The sequence below is a fragment of the Ricinus communis genome, chromosome 5 (genome assembly GCF_019578655.1).
Source record: "Ricinus communis isolate WT05 ecotype wild-type chromosome 5, ASM1957865v1, whole genome shotgun sequence".
NCBI classification, from domain to species: Eukaryota; Viridiplantae; Streptophyta; class Magnoliopsida; order Malpighiales; family Euphorbiaceae; genus Ricinus; species Ricinus communis.
Window position 1 is genome coordinate 17,562,770 of NC_063260.1, and position 27,031 is coordinate 17,589,800.

Sequence of the window (27,031 nt, forward strand, 5' to 3'; positions counted from 1 at the left end):
AAGCAACTATCAGATTCATGCCCTTTACAGTTGCAGTTGTTGCAAATTATTTCCTTGTCTTTTCCTTCACCATGCCCTCGAGATTTTAATCCAACTTGCACAACAAAAATCATTAGTTCACCGTGTTCCTCCTTCCCATGACTAATGGTTCTCGCATGCTCTTCTTGCACTAAGATTGAATAAACCTTATTCAAACTCAACAAAGGATCTTGGGCAAGTATATTAGATCTTACCGTTCCATAAAGTATTTCATCGAGACCCATGAGAAATTGATGAGCTTTCTCCTCTTCACGCTTCTTTTCTAATGCAGACTCAAGTTTGCACTTGCACAACCCACACTTGCACACTGGCATCTATTCATAATTAGCCAATTCTTCCCATAACTTCTTCAACTTTCCACAGTAGGCAACGATCCTCAAGCCCTTTTGTTTGCATTCAGCGAGTTCAACTTTTAGTTGTTGTATGCATGGTCCATTGGCTATAAATAAACGTTCTTGTATGTCTTCCCAAAGATCCTGTGCCACCTCCATGTGCGAAATAGTTGAACACAATGAAGGTTTGATTGTATTCATAATTCATGAGACTAACAAAGAATTATTAGTCTACCAATCTTCAAGATCTTATGACTTCTCATCAGGCCGCTGAATCGTTCCATCTATGAACCCAAATTTTCTTCTCATTCTCAAAGCAGTTCGTAGAGAACGAGCCCATTCGTCATAATTTTCACCCTTCAATTGAATTTTTGTTATAAAGCTTCTAGGGTTATCGCTCGATGTAATATCATACGGCGAAATCGTTTTCCTTTGTATCACTCCATCACTTTTGCCTTCTCCAGCCATGGCTTTGATACCATGCCAAAAGCAAGTTCAAAAAAATGGGAAAAAACCTTGTGTTATTCAGTCAAGAAGAAATCAATATATACAGGTTTACAAATCTATCTTTGGAGATCTGTCTCCTTAATCAAAGCCATCTAAAAAGGCTAAGATTAAATTACTGCTAATTATATGTACCTACCAAAAATAGTATATGGTAATATAAGATACATTATACAGATATGCTAATACAATCACATTCATAAAATTTTAAAAGTGTAAGAATTATATTTGTAAAACTAATTAAGTCTATTTCATTGTACAATAACATGAGATTCAGTTAATTTTAAAAGTTAAAAGAAATTATTTTAATTTAGAGATGACAGACAGACAGATCGAGTCTTATGTTCAGATAAAATTATTTTGGATTTTAAAATCTTTTGAATACATATACTTCAAATTCTATCAATCTCGGATTCGAGTTGGATCGAATTCGTGATGGGTCGACTTCAAACCTTTATTTAGGCATGTTTTTCTATTTTCGGGTTCAAATAATAATAAATTTGGATCGAGTTGGATTCAAATATAATCTAATTTGAGTTTTCTTCAAATTGAGTTTCGGAATAACGTATCATGTTTCGATTATAATTTTAAATTAATTTATATAATTTTTCTTTTTGATCCTATGAATCTAATTCAATAAGTTTTTATAAATTTAACCATCTTGAGATCAAAAAAGTATATTAAATAATAAATCAACATATTAATTCGTGAATAATTAATTAATTTATAGATTAACATATGATTTCCTTTATCTTTGACATCTAGTAATATACTTAACTATTAATATAATTCAATGTGCTACTAATTAATTTGTTTTTAAATAGTTTTAAATAAAACTATAACTATTGAGAAATTCGTTATACTTAATATTCACAGCTTAGTTGAATTAGGAATATATTATTAGTTTATTGTTAATATAAATTCAATGTACTTCTAATTCATTATTTGTTTATAAATATTTAATTAAATGAATCTTGTAGTACAAATCATTTAAAGCATCCATGTTCATTTAACAAATTATTTATGCTCTCAGCAGGACATAGTTTAAACTTTTAAAGGTTTATCTTATAAATTAATCAGATTTACTAAATTGGATTTATTGAAATTTTAACTCTTTTTAACTAATATTTTTTGTAAATTGTAATTATGAGGAAAGTACATTCTGCCTAGTCACATTAAATTACATATCTTTATAAGTATTTTTTTATAAGACTAATTATTTGAATATTAAATTAAATCATTTTATCCTTTTTCACAATTTCTATACACAAAGAACTCAATAACTATTTTAAATTTTAAATTCTTTTCATCTTATCTTTTATATAAGAATATTTTTTGTCTAAACAAATTTTCTTAAATTAAAATATATCTACTTTCTATAATAATATATTTACATCCATATATTTCATTTAAAATTATTAAATTTATTTATATAAATCTAATATCATATAATTATAATTATTTTAAATTATCACAATCAACTTAATCAAAATATTATTTAATTATTAATAATATTAAAAATAATTTATTTAAAATAAATCAGCTAACTGATTAAAAAATAAAAATGTAATCAATTAACTCTTTTAGCACTCATATTTAGTATTACTATATGAAGCTTACAATTATTAAAAATTAGAGATATTAATTATCCTTTTTAGATTAACAACGTTTTTATTTTTATTATTTAAAAAAATTAGTATTTTGAAAGTTTATTAATAAATTTAATAAAATTTTAATGTACAAATAAATTAAAAGTAAATTTTATTTTTATAATAAAAAGTAAATTTTTATTTATGTGTATTGCATGTGAATATTAAATATTTAATTTTTATTATTTAAAAATAAAATATTATATATATAATATTTTATAAATATTTTTAAGATCTAATTGTCTTCCTTTTTAGTTTAGTATATATTTTTTAAAGAAACAAACTTATCATAATACAAGACAGAGCAAAATTTATCAGAAAACAAGATAAAATTTTTTAATTTCTTTAAATGACACAAAGAAACTAATCTATTAGTTAATATAATATTAAAATATAATTAATATGTTATTTCTTAGAATTAAAATTAGTTTTAATTAGAATGTAACTTATTAATCAATAAATTAATAGAAAATAATTGTAAAATTACACATAAACTCTAAATTTATCTGTTAAAAATAAGTACACATATCAAAATTAAAATTTCATATGTTAAAGTTTAAGCCTACATATCAAAAACAATTAGATCTTAAAATGAATAATTTATTAATGGCCTACTTTAAAAAATCATGTACTTTACAATTGTTATTAAATCTAGCATATAATTTCTAATTTTTTAAAGATTTCATCATCATATTTTTACATTTATTTCAATTTTAGCTTTTAGTAAATTATTCATAAAATTTATTAACATAGTGTGAACTTCGACGATAATAAAAAAAATTAAGTTAATATTAGAGTTACTGACTCATCTCGTTATTAAAATATTATTATTTAAGTCCACAAAATTAATTTTTTATTATAAAATTTTATTAATTTTATGTACTGAAATGATAACACTTTAGCAATGAGGGTGCTACCTCCTTTTGTTACTATTGTTCACATCATATCAATAAATTTGATTGTTAATTTTACTAAAGTCTGAATTAAAATAAATACTAAATATGATCTTAAAGATAAAAATTTTAAAAAACTAATAACAAGTGCAAAATATATAATTTAATTTGCAATTAAGTCTTAATTAATATAAGTGGAGAGATATTAATGAAAAACACTAGATAAAAATTATTTATTTAACTAAAATTAACTACTTTTCTTCATATGTATGGAAGTAGAAATGGACCTACCTTCTTCGATCAGAGAGTGTATAACATTTTTTTTTATTCATTATGTAATGTATAACATTAATGTGTGAAAATAAAACTTTTGATTATTTAATGAGAAAATCTATATAATTTAATGAAAATCTATATTATAGGTGGCTTCTATTATTATGTTATCTAAAAGCAAGTAAATCTACAGTATTATTTTTAATTACCGTGGATTCGAAAGAAATTTAATCTCATCCATTTAAAGTTCATATTTAAGAATGACCCACACAACCTGTTATGCCATTCCAAATAATTCTTTTAAATTCTTTTTGTAAATTAATATATTTTGTCATAAAAATTATGATACTAAAAGAATAGGATTCACTTTATGTAAACTAATAAATTAATGAAAAATTTGCCAAGTTAACGAAAGCAATTACTATCTTAAGAAGAATATCAATTTCTCATATTTTTCATAAATTAAAATAATTTTATTAAATATTATTTAATTACAAAAAAAATCATAATATTATGAAAATATGACTATTATTGTATAAGTCAAAGTTTTATGAAAAAGTAAATAAATAAACGAAAAATTTAAGCGTGGAATTAGTAGCTACTTTTACAAAAATGGCAATCTTTCCATAATTTTTTGAAATTTTATTACTTATAAAGAGAATTATAATATTTGGATGTTTAAGTGAATAATTTATATAAAAAAACTGACAAATTTGAAAATAATAAAATAATTTTTATAATTACAAAATAAATTACTATCTTATAAAGTTGATAATATATTTCGTAATTTAAAATAAAATTTCCATAAATTTTGTAAGTGTATGCATTTCGAATTTATCTTGGCACTTTAGCATTTTCTAATTTTAGTGGGAGACATATGTTAATAAATTAAAATATTATTAATATTTAAATAAGCACAATAATATATAATAAGCACAGTAATTTCCTTAAACTAACTGCAACTCATTAAATACGATAATATATGTACGCACATATCACTCTCCTGCTAACTACAGCTATTATTTATGACCAGCGTTAAAGATTCAACTACTTCCGCTTGTACAGAAGCAACACATAAATATATTATATATACAGACCGGGTTAACCAGCAACAAAGGTAGAGTAGAGTAGCTACACACAGGGCGAGTTAGCAAGAGTATCAGGAGAGAAGGAGAGTGTAGTTTCAGAGAGAGAGATTTACTTATCAGTGAGGATTTGTAGTTATGGTGAAGGCAGAGAAGGAGTTGAAAGGCATCAGTGATGAGTTGCAGAAGATCTTGGATGCCAAAATGGACTATGTCAAAGAGAGAAGGCGTGCAAGAGATGCCTTCAAGAACATTCAGCTCGGGATTGATCATTGCTTAATGAAGGTATTAATTTGTTGGTGTTGGTGGGGTGATGAGATGTATGTTAGTTAATTACTTGTATTATTTTAAGAAATAAATCATGGGTACTGCACGTTTCTGTTTTTGTACATATATATATATATATATATATATATATATATATATATATATTGTCGGTGCATATGCTTGCTTCCTCCTTTCTATAATTGCAATGATTTGGGTCACATTATTGATCAATTTGCTTGTGGAAATGTTGGTTATAACACAGTGCTTCATCAGCTTGTTTTATTTATGGAAGAGCTCGTGCCCTTTATATTTCTAGTGCAGAATAAAAGACTCAAATTCAAGTGCTCATTTCTTAAAATAAAAACTCTTATCTCTTGAATTAGGTTTTAAAAATGCTTCATCAGCCTTTTTGTGAAACCATTATTATTTTACTACTTTTGTGAAATTTCACATAGTGCTTAATTAGCTAACGATTAGATACAGTGAGTGCTGACCATCTACTTTGTTTTTCTATTTGTGTTGCAGATACCATTTGAAGGACTGAAGATAGAAGAGGTAAAGAAACCCTGTCACACATGCCCTTTCCACCATACTAATTAAGCTCAGAAAATTTTAGCAAATTTCATGTTCTGTTGGTTACACTGTGAAGAGTGAAGGGAAGGGAAGGCGCATTTAGAGTTCATATCTGTAGAAGCAAATTTAAAGTTGATAGTCTGGAGTGCTTTAATTTCTACAGTATTCTTTAATGGAGGGGTCAATAATTTATTCTCATTAATGATGATGCCATCGATGTGACAATTACCCAATTTGAATTTATTAATAATTATTCAAGGGCCCTACCTTAGGAAAAATGAGACAAATATAAAGTGGAATTTATTGAAATGTTCTATTCTATATATTTAAAATTACTTCAAGATTTATCAGATAAAACTCTTAAAAATAGTAAAATATTATTTTATAAATTTTAACATAAATTTATAGAAATCTATAAATATTAAAGTTTACAGTATATGAATTTAATTTAGTTGTAATATTTTTTTTAATATCAAAATTTATGGTTATACTAGTTTAATATTAAAATTTATAATTAGACTAGTTTAGTATTAAAATTTATACTATTATTAATTTATTAATGTTAAAATATATTTAAATCCATTAAAAGCAAATATACTTGGATTAGAATAAAATAGAATAGTCACATATAGACCAAAAAGATAGATTCGTAATAACTCTTCTAATAGTATGGGACGTAAGACTCTTGTCTTAGCCGCCTAAACTAAGAGCCGAGCCTGAATATTCATTTGATATTTTATTTATTTTTATATGTAAATACAATCTCGATTAGTCACACTCAAACTTGGGACACATAGCAAAGAGATTTAAATTTTCACCTCATCTTATCGACAGCCATGGCTACTGGCATTAACATACTTCTCAAACAAAAAAAATGGTAAATTAATATTTTATATTTTGTATTACAGTCATATGAAGTCAATTCTAGAGGCATAGAAATATTTTCGAAAAGCTGGCTGCCAGAGAATGCTAACCCCAGGGCACTGGTTTGCTATTGCCATGGTTATGGAGAAACTTGCACTTTCGTATTTGAAGGTATGTATTTTTAGACAGCTCTTAGAAGAGTTAAATTATTGGTGAGTATTTTGATATTTAAATATAATGTGAATTGAATTCTTATCATGTTAATTTCCTGCAGGAGTTGCGAGAAAGTTGGCATCATCAGGCTATGGAGTTTTTGCAATGGATTATCCAGGTTTTGGCCTTTCAGAAGGTCTTCATGGCTATATCCCAAGCCTTGATAAGCTTGTATATGATGTTGCAGAACATTACTCCAAAATCAAAGGTGAGCTTATTCTTTTCTTAAAGTACAAATGATAAGCTGATATTAATATAAGTACGAGATCTGATGTCCACTCTTACGACAGTCTCACCTTGATACTAGGATAAAAATATCATGTTGCAGTATCAATAAAATGGCTATCATCTTTTTTCTCCGAAAAGGCAAATTTACATGTTTCTGTTATAAAAGAATTTTCCTGGAAAAATAGTTTTCAATCTCAATGTTCAACAGAGTAAATAAATAGTATGCGAATTATCACTTTGGTGACAGAGAACCCCAAGTTTCGTGGTCTTCCGAGCTACCTGTTTGGGCAGTCGTTGGGAGGAGCAGTAGCCCTGAAGGTGCACTTGAAACAACCAGATGCTTGGAATGGTGCCATTGTTGTAGCACCTATGTGCAAAGTACCCACAATTTTCTCTTTTTTTTTTTTTTTTTTTGTTTTTCTCTTAAACTGTCTTATGCATTCCCTTTAGATATTTAGTTTCATTTTTCACTGAATTTTGTTTAATGAAGTTTGCAGATAATATGATTCCGCCATGGATACTGGTTCAGATTCTGATCTGCATAGCTCATCTTTTTCCCAAGCTGAAAATCGTTCCGCATAAGGATTTCGTTAAGATGGCATTCAGAGATTTGAAAAAGCAAGAGCTGGTGACTGCTACTATTTAATTTTGTTCTATAGTACATTGCACGTGATTTTATTATTTTACTTTATATATTTTGATTCATTTATTAGACATTTATTTGCATACTCCTACTTGTACACCATAATAAATATATCATAATAAATAAAAAAAGACACACATATATATATATTGAATAATTAATATACATTTAATTACTTAAAAATTTCTATTTTTAACGCACGAAAGTTTCTACTAAACGCAGGCAAATTATAATGTTATTGCTTACAAGGATACGGCGAGGTTGTGGACTGCTTTGGAGTGTCTCAGAACAACCCAAGAACTAGAACAAAGATTAGAAGAGGCAAGTTTATTTGGCGATCTTTCTTTTACTGGGTTATATATTTGACGGATCGCTTAAAATCAATTTCAAGATAAATATTTTCTGCAGACAATTTTTGGTACATTTGGAGAAAAGAAAAGTATCTATAAAATATTTACAGCTCAAAGGAAAAAAGGAAAAGGAATTTAACTTTTCCTTTCTAAAAGAGGAACTCAAGAAAAAAAAAAAACATTTTCCAGACTTGCATGAACTGGTGATATATTAATTATTTAATTAGGATAATATTGATTACCCGCAATCATCATTAATGACCTACAGAATTTTCATTTTGCTTATTTTTATTTATTTTTAATTTTATATTAAAGTATAAAGCTTTACTGAAATTAATATTTTCAAAAAGTACAGAATAAATAAATTTATACTAATTAGTAATTTATAAATAAAATTAATAAAAAATTTAGTATTTAATATTTATTTATAATATTTTAAAAACAACAGTAAATTAAATTCTTTAACTTTTTTAATTTTAAAATTTTATTAATACAAAATATAAAAATTATTTTAAAATATTTATAATTAATTTTTTTTAGTATTATATAAATTGGTACTGTTAATATCATTGATGTTATTAATTTTTAGGATTAAGAATTATAATATAATTAAAAAATTTACTGTATATAATATTAACATATAATTTAAATATTTTTAAAATTAAAAAACTGCAGATAAGTTTTATATGGTGTCATAATTTATAATATTATTTAAATTCTATTTGAGTGAAAGATAAGATAACTTGCTAATGCAAGTCATCTTAAAAAGAAAGAGCTTTATACAATTGCTGTCTATTCATGTAACTTTTATCATTTTAGGGAAATGATAAAGAATTTTAATAATTAAATCAAACAATTTATATAAATTTTTCAAAAAATTAATATAATATTAATTAAAATTAAAAAAATTTAACAATTAAATCAAACAATTTATAAATTCGATAAGGGAATAAAGAATGTTGACTAATATATACAGAATTTAGATCATATCTACATAAAAAGAATTTTGTATGTAATTTTTATGCAAATTATGTGATTTTTATTATATTAAGTAATTTACACAATATGATAGTTAATGATGCATTTTTGACATGTTAAGGGAATAAATTACATAATTTTACATAAGAGTTTTAGTACATAACTTTTCTTTTTATGTTGATTTGAAATTTTTTGTGGCATTAAGCAATTTATATCATTTGTTGTGTAATGGAAAAATGTTGAGAAATTGATTAAAACAATTACTTAACATGATAATTGGCCAACAATCTTAACAAAAGTACATTTAACCCAATTGATTAATGAAAATATGAGTATAAGTAAATCAAAACCATAATACTTCTAATTTACAGATTATTAGCATTATAACAAATAATATTAAAATTAACAAAAAGAATTCAAATTTAAAATTTTAGTAAATAAATAACTAAATAATTTTCAGAAATTATCAAAATGAGATTAGCATCTATATCGCCAACCCTTAAAACGGACTGTTTAAAATAGAATTAGTTTGTAACAAATTCAACTGTTGTTCTATAAAAATGCTATGAGAATAATTGATTAAATGTGACGTATTTGACTGAGTAATCATTATATAGAATAATATTAATATAAACACCTCCCTGTAACATTACATAGAATACAATTTATGACACGTTTTTTCAAAAGGTGTAGTTTACAGGGTAATCTTTAATAATTAATATATATTTTCAAAAATATTAATAGGCATTTAATAGTTTAAAAAAAAAAACAATTAAATTCATTGAGAAATATTAAAAAATAACTAAAATTAGGGATCTGCAGATTTGTTTGCCGTTATTAATCCTGCATGGAGAGGTGGATGTCGTGACTGATCCATCAGTAAGTAAGGCGTTGTACGAGAAAGCAAGTAGTTCAGACAAGAAGCTTAAGCTTTACAAGGATGCTTATCATTCTCTTCTTGAAGGGGAGCCTGACCACATTATTTTTCAAGTTCTTGATGACATTGTATGCTGGCTTGATGAGCATTGCCACAATAATATGTAATAGTTTTTCTTTCTTCTTAAGATTACAACAAAGGAAGAAATTAATTTTCCTTTTTTTTTATTTTTTTTTTGAAATTTAATTTTTGACGAAAACATAATTATTCTCTGCTTTTTTTAGAGAATTAGATTATAAACGACATATTAATTTTTAAAATCTAAAATATTTTTGATATGTGTATTTAATTTTTTAATGTATAGAATTTTTATTTTGATATGAGTACTTATTTTGATATATTAAATTTAGATTTATGTATAATTTTATAATTTTTATTAATTTATTATTTAATAAATTACATTCCTAATTAAACACTAACTCTAATTCTAAGAAATATCATATTAATTATACTTTAATATTATATTAATTAATAAATAGTTTTCTAATCACATAATGATACTAATTCTAACCTAAAAGATAGCATAGTCATTGTATTTTTAATATTATATGAACTAATAAATTAGTTTTGTAATTAGATAATAATTATAATTCTAGAAAATAATATTTCAAATTTTATTTTTAATATATATTCAATAATAAATTAATTTTTAATTCTAAAAATAATAATATCAATTATATTGATAGTTTAATTTATATAATACTAAAATTGATTAATAAATATTTTTAAAATATTTTTATATTATTAAACTAATAAAATTTTAAAATTTAAAAAAAATAAAAAAATATTTAAAAATAGTTAGTTATTATTATTTCTTAAAATATTATAAATTACTATTAAATATTAAAAATTTATTAAATTATATTTATAAACTTAATTTTATAATTAAAATAATAATAACGGCTGTGCAATACACAAATAAACGACTAATTTAATTTAAATTCAGTTCCATGATACTCATACGAAATCCAAACTTTCGACTCGACTCTAATGAGTTCTCGGGCTAAACTTAATTTTAGGAGAAGCATGGAAAAAGGATGTGAGCTATTCCATTCCAGTCAGCAAATGTCTATAAATAAAAAATAAAAGGTTTTTAAAAAGGCTTGACTTTGCATAATTAATAAAGCAGGTGTTTTCTAATGGCACGACCAGAGATACGTTGATATAAATTTTATATTTTAATTTTTGATTAATTTTTTTAAATTATTCTTTCAATTTTAAGTTTATTCAAATAATCTAAAAAAATATTTTCTATTCAGCTTCTATGAAAGGTTTTGATACCATTCACCGGAGTTTGTTCTTAATACTAAAATGGAAAATAAACGACTTCTGACCGGTAGCATTATGTCTGAATTTTCCTAAACTGTTTCAGCTTCTCATACTCGATAAAGTATCGAGTGCTAGCAAAAAGTTTTAAAGGTGTTTTGTTCACTACTGTAATGGTCAACATATAAGTTCAAGTTATCTCTATTAACAATCTCTTACTTAATGCACAAAGATGTCCATCATTGCTCAACACTTCAAAACTATAAGCCTTGTCACACCAGTGATACATACTACCAATTCTACTATGTTCTAGATCCTTAACATAAGAGAACTAGTTGGAATATGAAAGTAGATCCACATCAAAAATATTCTTTCACCGAAGTAGATTTACCACCTAAATATTTAGGCATATTTTTCATTAGCAATATACCTTATGGTCTATTATCAAATTAACAACAGTATCACCCATTTCTACACATTTAAGTAAAAAAAAAAATAAACTTCGATTAGTCCACACTATGCATATAATAAGAAGTGCATAACATTATGTCTGACAATGTATAAGATTAATTATCAATTGCCATACCAGTTACACATATACACAACATGTGGCTTCATATTTGTTACCTACAAAATCTTAATATTTTTTTATTATTAATTAAAAAAATCTAGCATTAGACCAGCATATTAATAACGGCATCAATGCCTTTAAGTGATGGAGGACAGTGACTAACTGGGGGCTCAACCGGTGATTGGCTAACAAAATCCTCACTGCTGGTTCAACTATTGGACTAAAGTTTCTCATTGCCCTAATAACCAGCCCTATCTAGTCGATGATACTTTAAATGTCTAAACTGCCGATTAGGGACTATAAGAAGACTTTTATGCGCGAGTTAATAATCAGCCATTTATATCACCGGTAGAGCCTGAATCGAGTTATTAAATGTGTCTTCTAGTTTTATTAGGATTTTATTTCCTTAATTTTTTGGTTTGTTATTCATAAGAGTAGAACTAGGGGTTAGGCACTATAAATACTTATATTATTTATTTTATCAATAAATTTTCATTATATTTTTTATCAATACGATTCTTTTGAGATTCTTTCAAGCATTCTTGAGATTTTGAGTTTAAAAGCCAGATTATCCTTGTGTTATCAATCTTGTTATTTTCACGTTAAATCTATGCTACACGATGTGTCAGATGGTGTCAGAGCAGGAATTTGTCTAATTTAAGATGTTCAACATTAGTGGTAACAATAGCAACCAAGCCCGTGATGAAGATCAAGGCTTGCCTGCAATTTGGAGAGCAATCGGTGAACAACAAGAGACAACTCGTACCATATAAGAACAATTAGCAAAACTTATCAATCAATTCACTTTGTTAAGATCTGACATTAACAAAAACTTGAATGGAGGTAATAATCAAGCTGGTGGAGTTAACCCTTAGAGCAGCAGAAGTTTGAGTCTTTGTTAATCCTAGATGACCAATACAAGACGATGAAAGTGATGATAAGACATGCTTGGATCTTAGGAAGAATTATCAAAATCACCAACGAGATTATAAGTTTTGACTAAAGGTAGATATTTCTACTTTTAATGGTGATTTAGACATAGAAGGGTTTTAGATTGAGTGATAGAAGTAGATAAATTCTTTGAGTATATGGAAATTCTTGAGGAAAGGCAAGTGATATTAGTTGCTTATAGATTAAAAGAAAGTGCATCGGGTGTGGTGGGATAGGTTGAAAGAGAGAAGGCAAAAAGAAGGGAGAAATACTATTGCTATATGGAGATAGATGAAACAATTGCTACGAGGTAGATTTTTATCTTCTGATTATGAGCAATACATATTAAAATCATATCAATGGCGTGCATAGGACAGAAAGAGTATGACTAAATACACGATAGAATTTTTGAGATTAGCAGAGATGAATCAATTGTTAGAAACTGAAAATTAATTAGCAGCTTGGTATTTGGATATGTTTGCTCTTATGAACCAAGAAGGGGGATTGAATTGGTGAATAGAGAAAGGATAGTAAATTAAAAATTTGGTTAAGCAAGAATGAGTAGAGTGTAAGGAGAATAGCACACAAGGAATCATAGTAGTTTGGATTTTTACAAACTTTACGTCCATTTCTAAATTCACAATTAGGTATTCACGATACTAGTATCTTTACTCTTGGAGTTTTTCAATCTCACTCCCAACTTAGTGTTTCAGAGCTCACATTAAACCTTACAAATTGTGTTATTTAGGCTTATACATAAACCTTACAAGAGTTTTTCTAGGCTAACCCTTAAACCTTAACCCAAGTATTTTGGCTAACACACAAACCTCACAAGAACATTCAATCTCTTTCAACAGCCAAAAATGAGAAATATTAATTGCAAGAAAGAAAGAATTGAAAGCACCATAATGTGGACTTATGAAGGTGGTTAATCAAACTTAAATGTCCTTTTGATGTGGTTTTTATAGATTAAAAATTTCAAGGAGCCATTATGACTAAATCCCTAAAAGCACACACAATCTAGCTTTAAGACAGTGCATTAAATGCACTTGTCAGGATATAAATTGCGGTTGCGCTTCGTGCTTCGCGGTCACAATTCTTGAAATGTCTCCAACGACTATTTGACATGGCGGCATGGTATTGATGGCTTTCTGATATAGCCGTTGGTGGTTTCTAACAATTACTTCAGTCTTCAATTTTTGTGGTCGTGCACTCTTAAGGTGTGGTCGCGACTTCAAGCTTTTCAAGGGTAGAGACTTCTATCTTCAAACCTTTAATTTTTGCAGTCGCGCCCTATATAATGAGGTCGCGATTTTGAGCAATTATAGACTTGGAATTACTGCCACCATAATGTTGATTTCTGCGGTCACGCCCTCTTGATGCAGTTACGATTTTGAAGTGTTTCTACTTAATTTATGCTACATTATTGAAAATCAAGAAAACATTAGTTCAAACATCAACTTGTTTGTTAGGATCAAAAGATAAGAGAATAAGCCATATGACAAGGCACTAAGGCTAACAATCTCTTCCTTTTTTATTTTGATAAATAAATTGAGTAAAAAGGTAAATAAAAAAATTATTAATTATAAAGACTGATTAGTTAAAGTTTTTTTAATCTTCGAAAATCATATCGAAAATACTAATTTACTAAGATACTTTTAAAAAATTAATATCTTATTCTTTTATCAGTATATGAATATTGTTTTGCCATATTGAATTAACAATTTTAAACACATTGATGGTTCATTTAAAATCCATTGCTTTTATTGAGTCATCTGATGAAACTTTTGCATAATCTTTTATTGGATGTTTTAGTATGTTGAGGCTGGTAAGGTCTTTCTTAGTATTTGTGCAAGTATTGAAGGCTTTTTCTATAATATGATAGCTATGTATGTGTGTGTGTGTATATATATATATATATAAACCAAAATAATTTCTTAGATAAAGTTGTAAAAAAACTGAACTTTTTTGCAAAGAACAAAATCCAACAAATTTTAAAAAAGTCAAAATGATAATTTTTTTTATATAATAAAAAGAACCGAGAGTGATCGGAAAAAGAGAAAAAGAAAAGAATTGAGACCTAAAATAAAAAAATAATAATGGAAGAAAAAAATTAAAAGTAATTCTTCTTAGATATGAAAACTAACCAAACATCAACAAAGTCATTCAAAGGAACTAATTCTACTACACATAAAGTACTTAATTGATTTTTTTCTCATGTTTCTACAGATCGATCAACTTGTCAATACAATCTATTATTCTTTTGTATATGTGTGTGTGTTTATGTTTGGACTACATTTACAGTTTTATTGTGATTTTTTTTTTATGTCAATTTAAGCTTTTCTGTTTATTTGGGTTTTTCTTAATTGAATGATTTTGTTGATATTTAGTTGATATTTGTTTGTTGTTTGATTGATATATAGTTGATGTTTGGTTAATGTTCAGATATATGAAGAAGTGTTTTTAATTTATTTTTCTGAACTGTTATTTATTTGTTGAAAAAGTTCTAAGATTTTAAAAATTAAGTTTTTTGTTGAACAAGTAATTTCAATTTCTTAAAGTGTTATTTACATGTTGAATAATATTAAAAATTAATTCTTTTATCAAAAAATTGTTTTTAGTTCTTAGATTTATTTTATTTTGTACTTGATTATGGTTTTTTAATTTGGTTTGTTGATGTCAAAAATAACTAAGTGATCTGCATAGATTTTCATGCTATTGTAGCATCAAAAGTAAACAATAACCATAAAAAAATTATGAAATAACATAGTTAATTGAAAAAACTTCCAAGAAGAAAAGTAATAAAAAATTTACCGAGATATTATTCTTTTATTTTGAAGATATTTATTATTTCGAGATATATTATATTTTACTTTTAAAAAAATATGAAATCTCATAATAATTTATATCAAAAGTAATAAAAAAAATACACTCATATATTAATTTTTGTTTGTTTGAAGATGTTTAGTACTTTCAGAGATGTTATATTATATTTTTAGAAATTATAAAAACCTTATAACAATTTATGATAAATATAGTTTTTATTTAATTTAAATTATGAAGGTAAACGAGTGTAAAATAATTCGTAAATTAAAATGTAATAAATAATTAAATTATGAAAAAAGAAAAATGATTAGTTATTGTATAGCTATTATATTTTTCGAGAATCCAAAAACATCTGCCACCATTACTTCAAACATAATGTTCTAATTTAAAAAATATTTACTTAAGATTTTAATTCAATAAATAAGTTATAGAAAGTATTCTAAGATAAATAATTGTTAAAATATGTTATCATAGCAATTTTAAAGTTTTAAAATATTAAGAGTATTTTTTAATTAATTAAAAATATAGGTTAATTGAACAAAATATAAACTTTTGAAATTCCAGAAAGAATAGTAAAGAAAAAATAAATATAAGAAAAAAATGCAAAAAGAATTGCTTTCTTTTAGGATAATGCATGTGGCACTAACAAAAACGCACCTAATGGAAGTGTTAGATGGAAAAGGCACGTGAAAGAGACTGGTAAAATTAAAGAGCGTAATTTTACAGAAAAATGTTATTAACTAATTAAAAAGGAGGTTTATGTAAACAAACCTTTTTCTTTTGTCCTCCTTATTTGCAAAATTAGAAAGTCTTTTCCTTCACAAAATCACTCTAAGAAAAGTCTAAAGACATAAATTAGTATTGATTTGGTTAGTTTCTATTTTAGCTGTAAATTGTAAAAGAATCGATATTATAAATTAGAAAGTAAAGAAATAGTTAATATTAAAAGACGACGGCGTTTTATTTAAAGAAGAAAAAGGATAAAATGACTTTAATTTAAAAAAAAGTAGCACGCCGTCGTTCTAATTGCTATAATCCATAAAAGCAGTTTATTTGTTCCTCTCTTTCATTTTTAACCTCATTCGCTGTACTTCTTAACGAAAAGTGTTATATCCTTCTGAATTTTATGTGACAAGAATTATTAATGAAAAAAGAAATAGATATTTAAAAACTCGATACAAGAAACTCAGATAGTTCAAAGGCTTAGTAAGGCATTTTGTCCGTTTGAAAATCCAATAACTTGAATAAGTTCAGCAGATCTACGGTTCACTATTAAACATTATGTCTTCTTTCTTTTTTAATCTGATTAAAGAAAGGAAGCTAATGTCATGGTGTCCATCAGCAACCACATGCTTGCAATGCAACCTCACAACGTCCAATAAACACAAGAAGAAAGAGTAGCTCTCTATCCATCCAGTTAAGATTCTTCACTACACAACAAATGATATTTTGCGGGTCTGGGTCCACCGGACCTTTTTGTCTCTCCGGATAAATTTCCTTTTCTTTCGTTTTTAGTGCTCTTCAGTCTTGCTAGTTGCTTTCTGCTATGTTACATATTTTGCTTATTAGTCTAGAATTCTTTTAGGTGAAGTGATGTATTAGGCTACTTTGTACCTTGTTTGAGTGCGCAACGCAACAAACATGAGGCTTGCTTAGTTGCCTGCCTGCCTGTACTCCCTTTCCTCTGTAGTGGGATTTTGATGCTTTTAAATTTTCTAGCTTTAATCGAATGAAGAGGCCATTCTGGCTTTTGGGCATCTCTATTTTGCAACAAATATGGCCTTCTCGTCTTGCTTTTGCCCTTCTCACATCCACCTCAAGGTATGATCCTTTTGTACTTTTAATCTCTGTTTACTCATTCTTTTCTGTTTTTAATGAGTTTTAGTCACTATTCTTCGTAATATTATAAAGATTAGATTGTTAATGTTTTTACTTCTAATGTTCCTTTTGAGATTTTTATTCAGATTTCTGAACTGGGAATTCCTCTTTTGACAGAAGAAATTGGCTTTTATTGTTGTTGGTTTTGAATGAATTTCTTTCGGATTTGAAATGGGGAACCCATATGCTTCTTTGAAACAAAAATTCAGTTGTATTTTGCAAATCCAATATCACGCCATTTCTATAATTCTTAGTTTGCGATTATTGTTGGCTTATTAATCAACTGTTATTGGATACCAACTTTGAAAATTCCAATCAAGGTTGAGGTCATTTCTACCAACTTAACAAAAATTGTACGGTGATTTTAGTAATGTAGTATGTGCATCTCCCTTATGTTGTGCTGACTTATCTTGGTATTCTACAATATTTGCCAATTTTTCTGTTTCCTGATTTTTCCCTTTCTAAGAGCATAGTTCTTATTTGTTTCTTTTTGGTCTTTCTCGCATCCTAACGTAAAATTTGTGTATGTATCCTCTTGCTCTGTCTTCTTGCTGCAAATATGTTTCCTTATGGATAGTATGCATCTCATCTAGATGCTAAATAGCAAAAAGATAAGTGGAATTCGTTGTTTCTTTCCTCTAAAAGTTGTCCTACTGTGCTTGCTGGATTTACTTTTTGACTTAGATGCCACACTGGTTTGGACCATAAAAGTGAATAACTCAGTTTGTATGCATGAGCTTGAGAACATTCCTTAAGGTTTAAATCTCATTTCTTATAGACTGGCTACCCAAGGCGGGTTATAAGACCCGGGCGTCCTGTTGAGAAAGATGGTCAAAAGTTCTTCTCTCTCGGAAGTAATAGCACTGAACTTTCTGGTCGACAAGTGGCAAAACTGGGAGCTGACTTACTTAGTGACTGGAGTTTTATTGGAGGTTCAAGAATTGCCATTCGACCAAAACTTGCAAGAGCTATTGTCTATCGAAAACACTCAGGAGTACATGCATCATGTAATTCATTTCTTTATCAACAGCACTTTTTGTTACTCGTTAATATTTTGAGAAAATTCTGAACCAATTTGTTCCCTTCATTCTCTATTTTGGTTCCATTCTTTTATGTGAAACATTGTCCAAGGTTTGATTTTTTCAGCATAAAATAACTAGCATTTCTTTACTAGGGATGGGATTTTTAATTTGTTTCTTTTCTCATTGGTTTCTCTTGGTTGCTCTATTCTCTCAACAGAAAATGACAGCAGGCTTAGGCTTTTTTTTTCTCTCCTTTCTTTCCTCCATGTATGAGGAACCTATCCCTTCTTCAGTACCTGTTATGAAGCCTAATTTTTCACTTGAACTCACTGCAGCTTGTATGAATAATATTATTCTGACAGCTAATTTGAAGTAACCGTACATGCTTAATCACTTCTGAACTTTTTGGAGGCTTCAATAGTTGTCTTTATGCACTGCATTAATATTTGCTCACATCTCAATCACATTTTTCTATAAATTTTGTTTTTGGATAATTGGCATTTGATGTTCTGCAAATAACAATTGTGTATCTTGTCTTGGATCTTTTCTGTCTATGTAATTATTGTTACAACCTGATTTTTCTCTCTTTCAAAGTTCAATGTTCAATGTTCTTTGGAACTGCTACTAACTGTAAATTGTTTCTTTGTCAATCATTTTGCATTTACAGGGTTGAGCAGTTATCAACTTGCAAGCACTGCTTTCACTTTGGGAACTGCAGCTGTTCTCCCATTTTATACCCTCATGGTTGTAGCTCCTAAAGCAGAACTGGTATGCCCTCTGTATTTATTTGGAATTCCAACTTAATGTCTATGTGTTTTGCTAATCTTTAGGTATGTGCTTGTAAGATCTGAACATGCAATCTCATTATGAATTATTGGAAGAATTCCAGTTTATTCTACTTGTAGAATTTCTTGTTGAACCTTGATGTTTCTTTTTTTTTTTTCCTCATGTTTTCTTCTTTTCCCTTTGTGTACAGTTTCAAGGAATTGCATTATAATTTTGTCTCATTGGGTTCTTAATGCGTAAAAGCTTTATTTATAACACAGTGAACTCACACATGTTCTTAAATACCCTAAAAATGATGTTAGATTGATTTGGTTAGCCTTTAAGTTTGAATTTGAGAACCATTTTTAGAAACCGCCCGATTCTCTCTAAAGTGCGCTTCCTGATTTTAAATATCTAAATCTAAACGCCAACGTAACACTACCCTTTTGAAATAGTCAAGCCATAACCTTATTTTCGAGTTAGGGGCATAATTGAATTGAGCGTGCACACTGCAGACAAGAAAGTCTATGGAGAGTAGCATACCTTACGTTGTGCTCGGGGTTCTGTATGCATATCTACTATACCTCTCCTGGACGCCTGACACTGTTCGGCTGATGTTTGCAAGTCAGTATTGGTTACCAGAGGTGCGTGCAGTATATACATATATATATGTTATTTTCGGAAAATTTCTTGCAAAACGCCTGTCGAAAAGAATATTGATTGAATATTGTTGGTGTTGATTCATCTTTGTGGCAGTTGCCTGGTATTGCTAAGATGTTCTCAAGTGAGATGACCTTAGCTTCAGCATGGATTCACTTGTTAGCTGTTGATCTCTTTGCTGCAAGGTATTTATATCTTCAAAACGTCCTCCATCTTCCCCCTCTCTATCTTCACTTTCACACTAAAACTCAGTGATTTTATCCAGGCAAGTGTTTCATGATGGTTTGGAAAACGAAATCGAGACTCGACATTCAGTTTCTCTTTGCCTGCTCTTTTGCCCCATTGGAATTGTTAGCCATGTTCTCACTAAAGCTCTAACAAGAAGTGCTGCAAGTACCAGACGTGGCACGTAGTTATTCATTGATTTCCATCTGGAGGTTGATAAAATCAAGTTTACCATTCCCTTTTTTTTTTTTTTGTTTTGCTGCTGTTTGAGGAAATCAGGTCCTCTTATGAGTCTGAAGAGACTTTGGTCGACTTTTAACCATTTATTGATGTTTCTTTGGCAGAACTAGAATCACATTCTCCTTATCATGACAACTTTTGTTATTTTTTCTCTGGTTTCAAACTTGCTGATCTAACCTTTTCTTGATCCAGCACAATGAGGTCCATTTAGAGTGTTTGAAATTATTGTTGGAAGTTGAAGAAAACATGTTTAAAATTACTCTAATATAATGCATTAATTTCTTTATAAACTATTTTTCTCAAATTTACTTTTAAAATAATCATCACTTAACCTGTTTTCACATTTTTATTTTTAAATGAAATAAAATAAGCATTAAGATTGGAAAACCTCAATGTCAAACAATCCTTTTGTACGTTGGACTGATGTAAAGCCTCTTCAAAAGAAGCAACCAATGGAAAGATAAAATTGGACAATCGATATTAACAGAATTAAGAAATCCAGCTGTTTCTAGTAACCTTTCAGCTAGACATCCTTCTATGATGGTTACAAAACAGTAACCAAAGCTCAGAAATGCTTTTTGGCAAGCTTGATATTGAGGCAGCAGTTCAAAAAAAATAAAATCAAGTGCTTCAAATGCATTTACAGGATTTATATACACTTCACTACAAATAGCAATCAGCCATCAGCAAAAAGTTATAAACGCGAGTGATTTTAACTATAGACTTCTTTTTTCTGCCAATATTCAATTGTATACTCTGATTGCCTCTAACGACATGAGAAATGAAACAATTTACTGGCTGTGATACCTGGTTAAAGCATTTGTGTACATGTGACAAATTCGTAGGAGAGACATATTCATCTCAAGTTGGAAGTGAGGACATCTGTATTTGCTCTTCCAAGATGCCATCTGATGGATCTGAATGCTGAAAAGAGCCCTTTTTACTTCGTTCCAAAGAAGTTGCCTCATAAATACCTGCAGAAATCATGTATATGATATGTTAAATGAAAAAATGGATCATGACAGACAAAGAAGACGCGCAATAAATGAACATGAAAAACCATCAAGTTCTCATATGGTTCTTTAAACATTTTACTTGGGTGTTCCATTCTTGTCAAGTGGCATGCTCTGGAAATCAAGCTTGTACTTGTATGCCAAGGCCTATTAATATAACGACATGACCCAAAATTTTAAGCTCCTAAAATGCAACTCGATCTCATAAATAAGGGATTAATTTAATAATGTCAATGCAGGATTGAGTGATCGAAGTTGGTCCTTATCAAAGTTAACCTGTCATAGACCTCCATTGTTATTTCATAACTTAGGTGAGAAAAAGGAGGAAAAGATGAAAGCATATTCCTCGTTCTGAAAGAGGCAAGTAAGATATAAAGTAAAACAGAAGATAGGGAACATACCTTTCTAAAAGAAAATAAGAATAAAAAAAATATATAAATGGTCTAAGAAATGATGCAATGTGAAAGAACTCATCAGACCAAGTAGCATTTTGTTAAAGCTTAATAATGCCAATGTATTTATTGAAATACATCTAGTATAGCAGAATACTGGAAGGAATATCACCCATGAGCACATCAAGGTCCACGCTCTTTTATCCAAGTTCTATAAAAGGCTACCAAATAGCAGGCAGCATGTCCTCAACCTTCCCTAAATTAAGAACGTTTAAGCATTCTATGGCAGATATGATGTAATCGCTTCTGATAGTTTAAATTTTTGGTTTGGGCAAGGACAACTTTATAAGTATCAGCTTTATATATAATTATGTAGAAATTATGTAAATGATCAGAGATCATGAAATTGACTTCTAATAAGCCTCTAGATATAAGAGGCATTCACATCCAAGGAAATCCTTTCAACTCTTTCCACTCTCAAGTGTCCATCTATTCTTTGTGTGTAGTGTCAAGAGATCAATTTCTATTAAATAAGGACGAGCACACACAGGTATAGACACAAACAAAGCCGAGCGGAAGAACTTTTCTACGTACCGAAGCCCAAAATTAAGGAACAAAAAATGAATCCCAGAAGAGAAAAGTCCATTTTGTATACAATCTCCATGATAATGATGCATCCTCCAGCTACCAGTAAGTGCCTTGGAGAAGAGAAAACCATGTGCAGTCTATAAACAGGCAAAATTAGTTTCATCATTTTGCTAAAAATATTTCCATAATTAGCACAACCTTGTAAGATTATTAATTTGTAATAAATATTAATTTCGGAAAGCAATGCAGCACCAGAAAAATCAATGACAATTGATCTCTTAAAACACAAAGTGAAAATGCAGAAACTAAGAATCCAGTCAACAAGCAGGTCTGCAATAGGTGAAATTCATGTGACATTTACTAGTTTTTATGAGAGATTAGATAGAAGTCATAGGACTGTATCAGGATTGAATCACTATGTACAATGGCCATTACAAGAGGTTCTCCATACTGATGAAATGGTGCCATTAGAACAATATCGGTAAACTACAAAACCAAGAAAATGGCTGCTGCAGCTTTATGGACTTATCTCATTAAACACTATGAAATAAATTAAAACTGCCTTAAAAGATTTCATCAGCAAAGATGTTAAGAATTATAATGCAGATACAAGAGTAGCAATGTCACATTTTCCAACGAATCAAATTGCAAAAGCAACATGGTCAGTACAACATCGCAGCGCTCTTTCAAAAGCACAATCAAGAGACAAATGAGATTAAGCAGATAATGTCAGACATATTATGCATATTCATAGGAAATTGTCATTTGATCCACAGAAGGTAGTTGCTAGACAAGTGAATAAGCAAAAAAAAAAAAAAAAGCCAAGAGCAGCACACATAAGACTATCAAGTAAAGTTACCTCTCCTCTGCAATGCTGTCAACATAAAATATCAAGATAACTCCAAAAAGAATGGTGCTCAGAAATGCCCAAGCTGAAAATGGAAGCTCTACAATGCTTCCTGATGTTGATCCCTGAAACAGTGTAATAAAAAAGGAAAGAAGCAGAAAACTAGTTAAAATGAAACCAAAGCCCACAAAGATTAAACATTGAAATCATTCCTAAACTGTCTACCTCGTGAAATTAGACTTACAATAATGAAGTCCCACATGGCCACAGGAAACAGAAAACATGTTGCAGAAGTAATGGTTATGGCATGAAGCCTCCTTTTAAGTTGATTCTGAAAAGAAAGAATGATGGCATTAACAAAGGGCTGACCCCACACCTGATTTCTCCCTATCCTCTGTACCCACCAACAAAATGGTTATTATTCACAAATGAACCTAAATACCTTGAGTGAAACACGTCTTGCAATTACCCTTCTTAAAGTTGATAATATACCAGCAAGGATTGGAACTGTCATTTCCATCATACTCAAAGCTTCTTCTGTGTGATCCTCACCAACAACAGTTTCTTTAAATGGTATTTCCACATTAAGTTAACAAGACGAGGCATTTTTAAGAATTCTTGTGAATAAGAATAAACAGAAAGGAACACAGAAATATTAATTATCTAAATGAGATAAACGTTCAATATATCAAGGATATAAAGTGGCGAATATGTAGCCATCGCCCACCCTTGAGATAATAAGTAGAAAGATGCCACCATTGCAATGAGCCCACCTACCTGGTAGAAAATGAAATATCCAATAAATAAGTGAGAGAAAGAGCACAAGTAATTTCTTAATCAAAACCAACGACAGCAATTAACTAGTACAGTAGACCTAATATATCAAATCAGACAGTCACTGGCAAGATATTTTCCTAATTATGTTATCTGACCACCAAATATCTGTTGTACCACTGCAACTCTGCAAGTTTACAATGTCCTCTTCTCTATCAGCAATATATATGACCATAGGAGAACCACTCCCGCATCAATGTTGAACGAACAAATTGTTTACGTATCATAAATTTGGAATATAAGCCACATTTCACTGAAAACATAGACAAAACTAAAATTTGAATTCTTGATTGCCTAAAAAAGAAAAATAATTACCTTTCTCCAAAGATTGCTCCTCCGGCCATATAATGTGGCAGATAAAACTCCAAGAACAGCACCAGAATACTCCGCTAATATGGCTCTAATAGTCAGAACAAAACATCGGTAAATGCATGTATAATTACTGACTAAATGTAGAAAGGAAACAATATAAAGGCGTAATATAGCAAGTTAAAGACAACAATGTAATCTTGGAATAGACATATGGTCAAGCACTGATAGAAGTAGCTAACAGACCATCCAGCTTGGAAAGGATGTGATGAACAACATAAGCTCATAAATTTCTCAGTTCAGCCAGCAATAGCCCAAAACTGCATTGGTAAGCACCCCCTTCCAGCCAAATATTGTGTTAAAGGAAAAGGTCAGTTACCCAGGTCAGGTCTCTTAGAAGACCCACACCTATGATCCATTCTCTTACAAATTGACATGGCAATAACCCAGTAGATTTCACAAAGAATAAGATGTCTTCAAAAGATGAGCAGCAACTAGGTAAAAAAACCAATACTCTGACTAAACCATGAAGCATTATGAGTAATTTGATATTTAAACTTGCATCTTAAAAGACTTCCATACCCTGTTACAAATAAAAACAAGTTTCACCTAGGCATTTCTGATTTATCAAATTGCTGTACACCCTGCACCTCCCATAACTCAAGAAAGAAAGATAGAAGTTACAATTGAACAAGCATTGAAGAAATTCATGACTTTTAGGCCTCATCTGGATTGAGGTATTTTGGAAACCATGGATTTTAAAGATTCCACCTTTTGGATTGAGAATCAAATTAATGGATTGATGGTTCAATTTCCTTACGCTCATATTTAGTTCACTAACCACAATCCAAACGGGGCCTTAATGCGATTTTGCTTAAGGCAGTACAAACCTACCTAACCGGTCCACAAGACTTGAGGCCCTTTCCCCACAAGATGAAGTATAGAGCAGTTATGGCACCATTTATGATGGATGGCACTACCTGAAGAACAAAAATAAAACAATAATTAGAGAGTAACAAAATGCAGAATGCTAACTCATACATTTCATATGAATATTAACCTGTTGACTAGTGAGTGGTCTCCCCTTCCAAGGCTTTTGCAAAACTAAAAACAGGATACACGATGGAACCAAACAACTGAAGATAAAAAGTACGACTGAAGCTCCAGTCTGAGACAAATATCGATACATGGAGTAAACTGACCATATTCTCAACAAGTTCCCTATTATATGTATTATCTGCAATGGAGTTTGCCTAAAAGAAACACCAAAATCATCATGAATTATTAATTAAGCACAAGTAAATTGGAAAATTCAAATCTCACAAACATATGCATAACATAGAAAGGTTATTGGAATTGCTTTTGCAGGTCCATTGCACCTTAAGCACTACTTGCTCAACTCCTTTATTGTTTTTGTAAGAAGAAAAAAGTAGAAAAAAAGAAAAGCATTAAACAACCAATGGAAAACAATATTTATAATCTGTATAAAACATTTTTCTAGCTCATAAATAACTTAAATTTCATAATGCTAATGGAAGACCTAAATAGCATTTAATCTCAGTTTCATTCGCACAACCTAAAAATATATAAAGAAAGCAATGTTAGGGTTTAGGGTTTTGAGTTACCTGAAATGAGGAGATCCTCGATCTTCACTAATTTGCTTCGGAGACATTTATTCTTCTTCCTTCTTTTCTTTTCTAAATCAAATTACTGAATCGAACAGTGTCTTGTCGATCTCTGTAAGCTGACTTACTCTATAAGATAATGCAAGAAATTAGAGCTTAGTTTCTTTTTTCAAAAAAAACTAGTATCAAGATTAAGAATTTGTTATTCTGTTCTTAAGAATGCTTTTAGTTTAGTGTGTTTAAATTAACCCAAGCTTGAGTCTTTCGAGAAACAAATCGAAACACAGGCACGCGCTCTCTCTCTCTCTCTCTCTCAGTTTTATTAATTTTTCTTCTGTTTGATTGAAACCGAATGCATTTGGGCCTATGCTTGCTTCAATTGTTAAAGTGGGCTTTGCATTTAATGATTAAGCCTACTTTGATACCCTAGTTGGGCTTTTCGCCAGAACGCATACAGAAAAATTAAGATTTTAACTTTATAAAGAATGTTGGCGCCAAATTATATCGTGAATCCATATAAATATAGTATTATAGTTTATAAATTTAAAATAAAAAGAAAAAGGAAAAAAATAATGTGTCACGTCGATTTAACGCGAATGGAGTGGGAAACCAAACTTAGCAAAAAAAAAAAAATGAAAAAGGTTACGAGATTTACATTTTCTTCATCTTTTATGTTCGTAATATTTATAATTAAAAGTATATTGATACTGTTTTATCTTTCAGTGTATAAGAAACAACTAAAATTATACTAATTACTCTTAAAAGAACTATATTAATAGTTGAATTTTTTATTTTTAAATTCTTCTAAAATTACATTATTAGTTGAGTTTTGTATTTATTTAGTGTTTCTAAGGATAATTTTAATATCATCAATACCAATTAAAAAAGATAAGACTTAGACTTTTTTATTTTGCATAAACTATTTAATTTATTTTTTATTTATAAATTTTTTTGGATGATTTTTTTAAATACATTTTAAGAATAATTTTATTTTTATAAAATATTATATTTATCTTCCTTTATAAAATTTCATATACAATGAGGTGTGAGTTCATTAAACATAAATTGTAAATTCATTAGAATACAGTATAAATTTATTAAAAATTCAATATTAAATGTAGTTGTAAGCCACAAGATCATTAAAGATTGCTTATAAGTTTATTATATATAAAGTGTGAATTCATTTTTATGAACTACAAATGCATCAATTAA

At 28.9% G+C, this 27,031-nt stretch overlaps 3 protein-coding genes across 3 annotated transcripts; 2 read left to right on the plus strand and 1 right to left on the minus strand.

Moving 5' to 3' along the window:
• Window positions 1-4,714: 4,714 nt before the first annotated feature.
• On the plus strand, window positions 4,715-10,148 carry LOC8272335 (caffeoylshikimate esterase). Its single transcript, XM_002521177.4, has 8 exons — window positions 4,715-5,060; window positions 5,568-5,597; window positions 6,524-6,650; window positions 6,754-6,900; window positions 7,168-7,298; window positions 7,411-7,548; window positions 7,786-7,884; window positions 9,714-10,148. Exons 1-8 carry the CDS (start codon window positions 4,914-4,916, stop codon window positions 9,933-9,935), a joined length of 1,041 nt encoding a protein of 346 aa, XP_002521223.1. The 5' UTR covers window positions 4,715-4,913; the 3' UTR covers window positions 9,936-10,148.
• Window positions 10,149-16,641: 6,493 nt separating this feature from the next.
• Window positions 16,642-20,360, plus strand: LOC8272334 (protein ABA DEFICIENT 4, chloroplastic). Its single transcript, XM_002521176.4, has 6 exons — window positions 16,642-17,242; window positions 18,078-18,306; window positions 18,989-19,089; window positions 19,602-19,730; window positions 19,843-19,931; window positions 20,012-20,360. The coding sequence occupies exons 1-6, from the start codon at window positions 17,198-17,200 to the stop codon at window positions 20,157-20,159; spliced, it is 741 nt and encodes a 246-aa protein (XP_002521222.2). The 5' UTR covers window positions 16,642-17,197; the 3' UTR covers window positions 20,160-20,360.
• A 456-nt stretch (window positions 20,361-20,816) lies between these two features.
• Window positions 20,817-26,125, minus strand: LOC8272333 (zinc transporter 5). The gene is made up of 10 exons (XM_015720558.3): window positions 25,820-26,125; window positions 25,255-25,447; window positions 25,089-25,174; window positions 24,201-24,285; window positions 23,750-23,828; window positions 23,494-23,624; window positions 23,296-23,382; window positions 23,064-23,176; window positions 22,211-22,341; window positions 20,817-21,185 (listed from the first exon to the last, which is right to left on the minus strand). The coding sequence occupies exons 1-10, from the start codon at window positions 25,864-25,866 to the stop codon at window positions 21,073-21,075; spliced, it is 1,065 nt and encodes a 354-aa protein (XP_015576044.1). The 5' UTR covers window positions 25,867-26,125; the 3' UTR covers window positions 20,817-21,072.
• Between the last annotated feature and the right edge of the window lie 906 nt (window positions 26,126-27,031).

Excerpts from the sequence above, each read along its gene's own strand:
- LOC8272335 (XM_002521177.4), top strand. The coding sequence starts at position 4,914 with ATGGTGAAGGCAGAGAAGGAGTTGAAAGGCATCAGTGATGAGTTGCAG. Across the intron at positions 5,061-5,567 it reads TTGATCATTGCTTAATGAAG|ATACCATTTGAAGGACTGAA; the intron begins GTATTAATTTGT and ends TTTGTGTTGCAG. Across the intron at positions 7,549-7,785 it reads ATTTGAAAAAGCAAGAGCTG|GCAAATTATAATGTTATTGC; the intron begins GTGACTGCTACT and ends TACTAAACGCAG.
- LOC8272334 (XM_002521176.4), top strand. The coding sequence starts at position 17,198 with ATGGCCTTCTCGTCTTGCTTTTGCCCTTCTCACATCCACCTCAAG. Across the intron at positions 18,307-18,988 it reads CTCAGGAGTACATGCATCAT|GGTTGAGCAGTTATCAACTT; the intron begins GTAATTCATTTC and ends TTGCATTTACAG. Across the intron at positions 19,090-19,601 it reads TAGCTCCTAAAGCAGAACTG|ACAAGAAAGTCTATGGAGAG; the intron begins GTATGCCCTCTG and ends TGCACACTGCAG.
- LOC8272333 (XM_015720558.3), bottom strand. The coding sequence starts at position 25,866 with ATGTCTCCGAAGCAAATTAGTGAAGATCGAGGATCTCCTCATTTCAG. Across the intron at positions 24,286-25,088 it reads AAGTCTTGTGGACCGGTTAG|AGCCATATTAGCGGAGTATT; the intron begins GTAGGTTTGTAC and ends TCTGACTATTAG. Across the intron at positions 23,177-23,295 it reads CCATGTGGGACTTCATTATT|GGATCAACATCAGGAAGCAT; the intron begins GTAAGTCTAATT and ends ACACTGTTTCAG.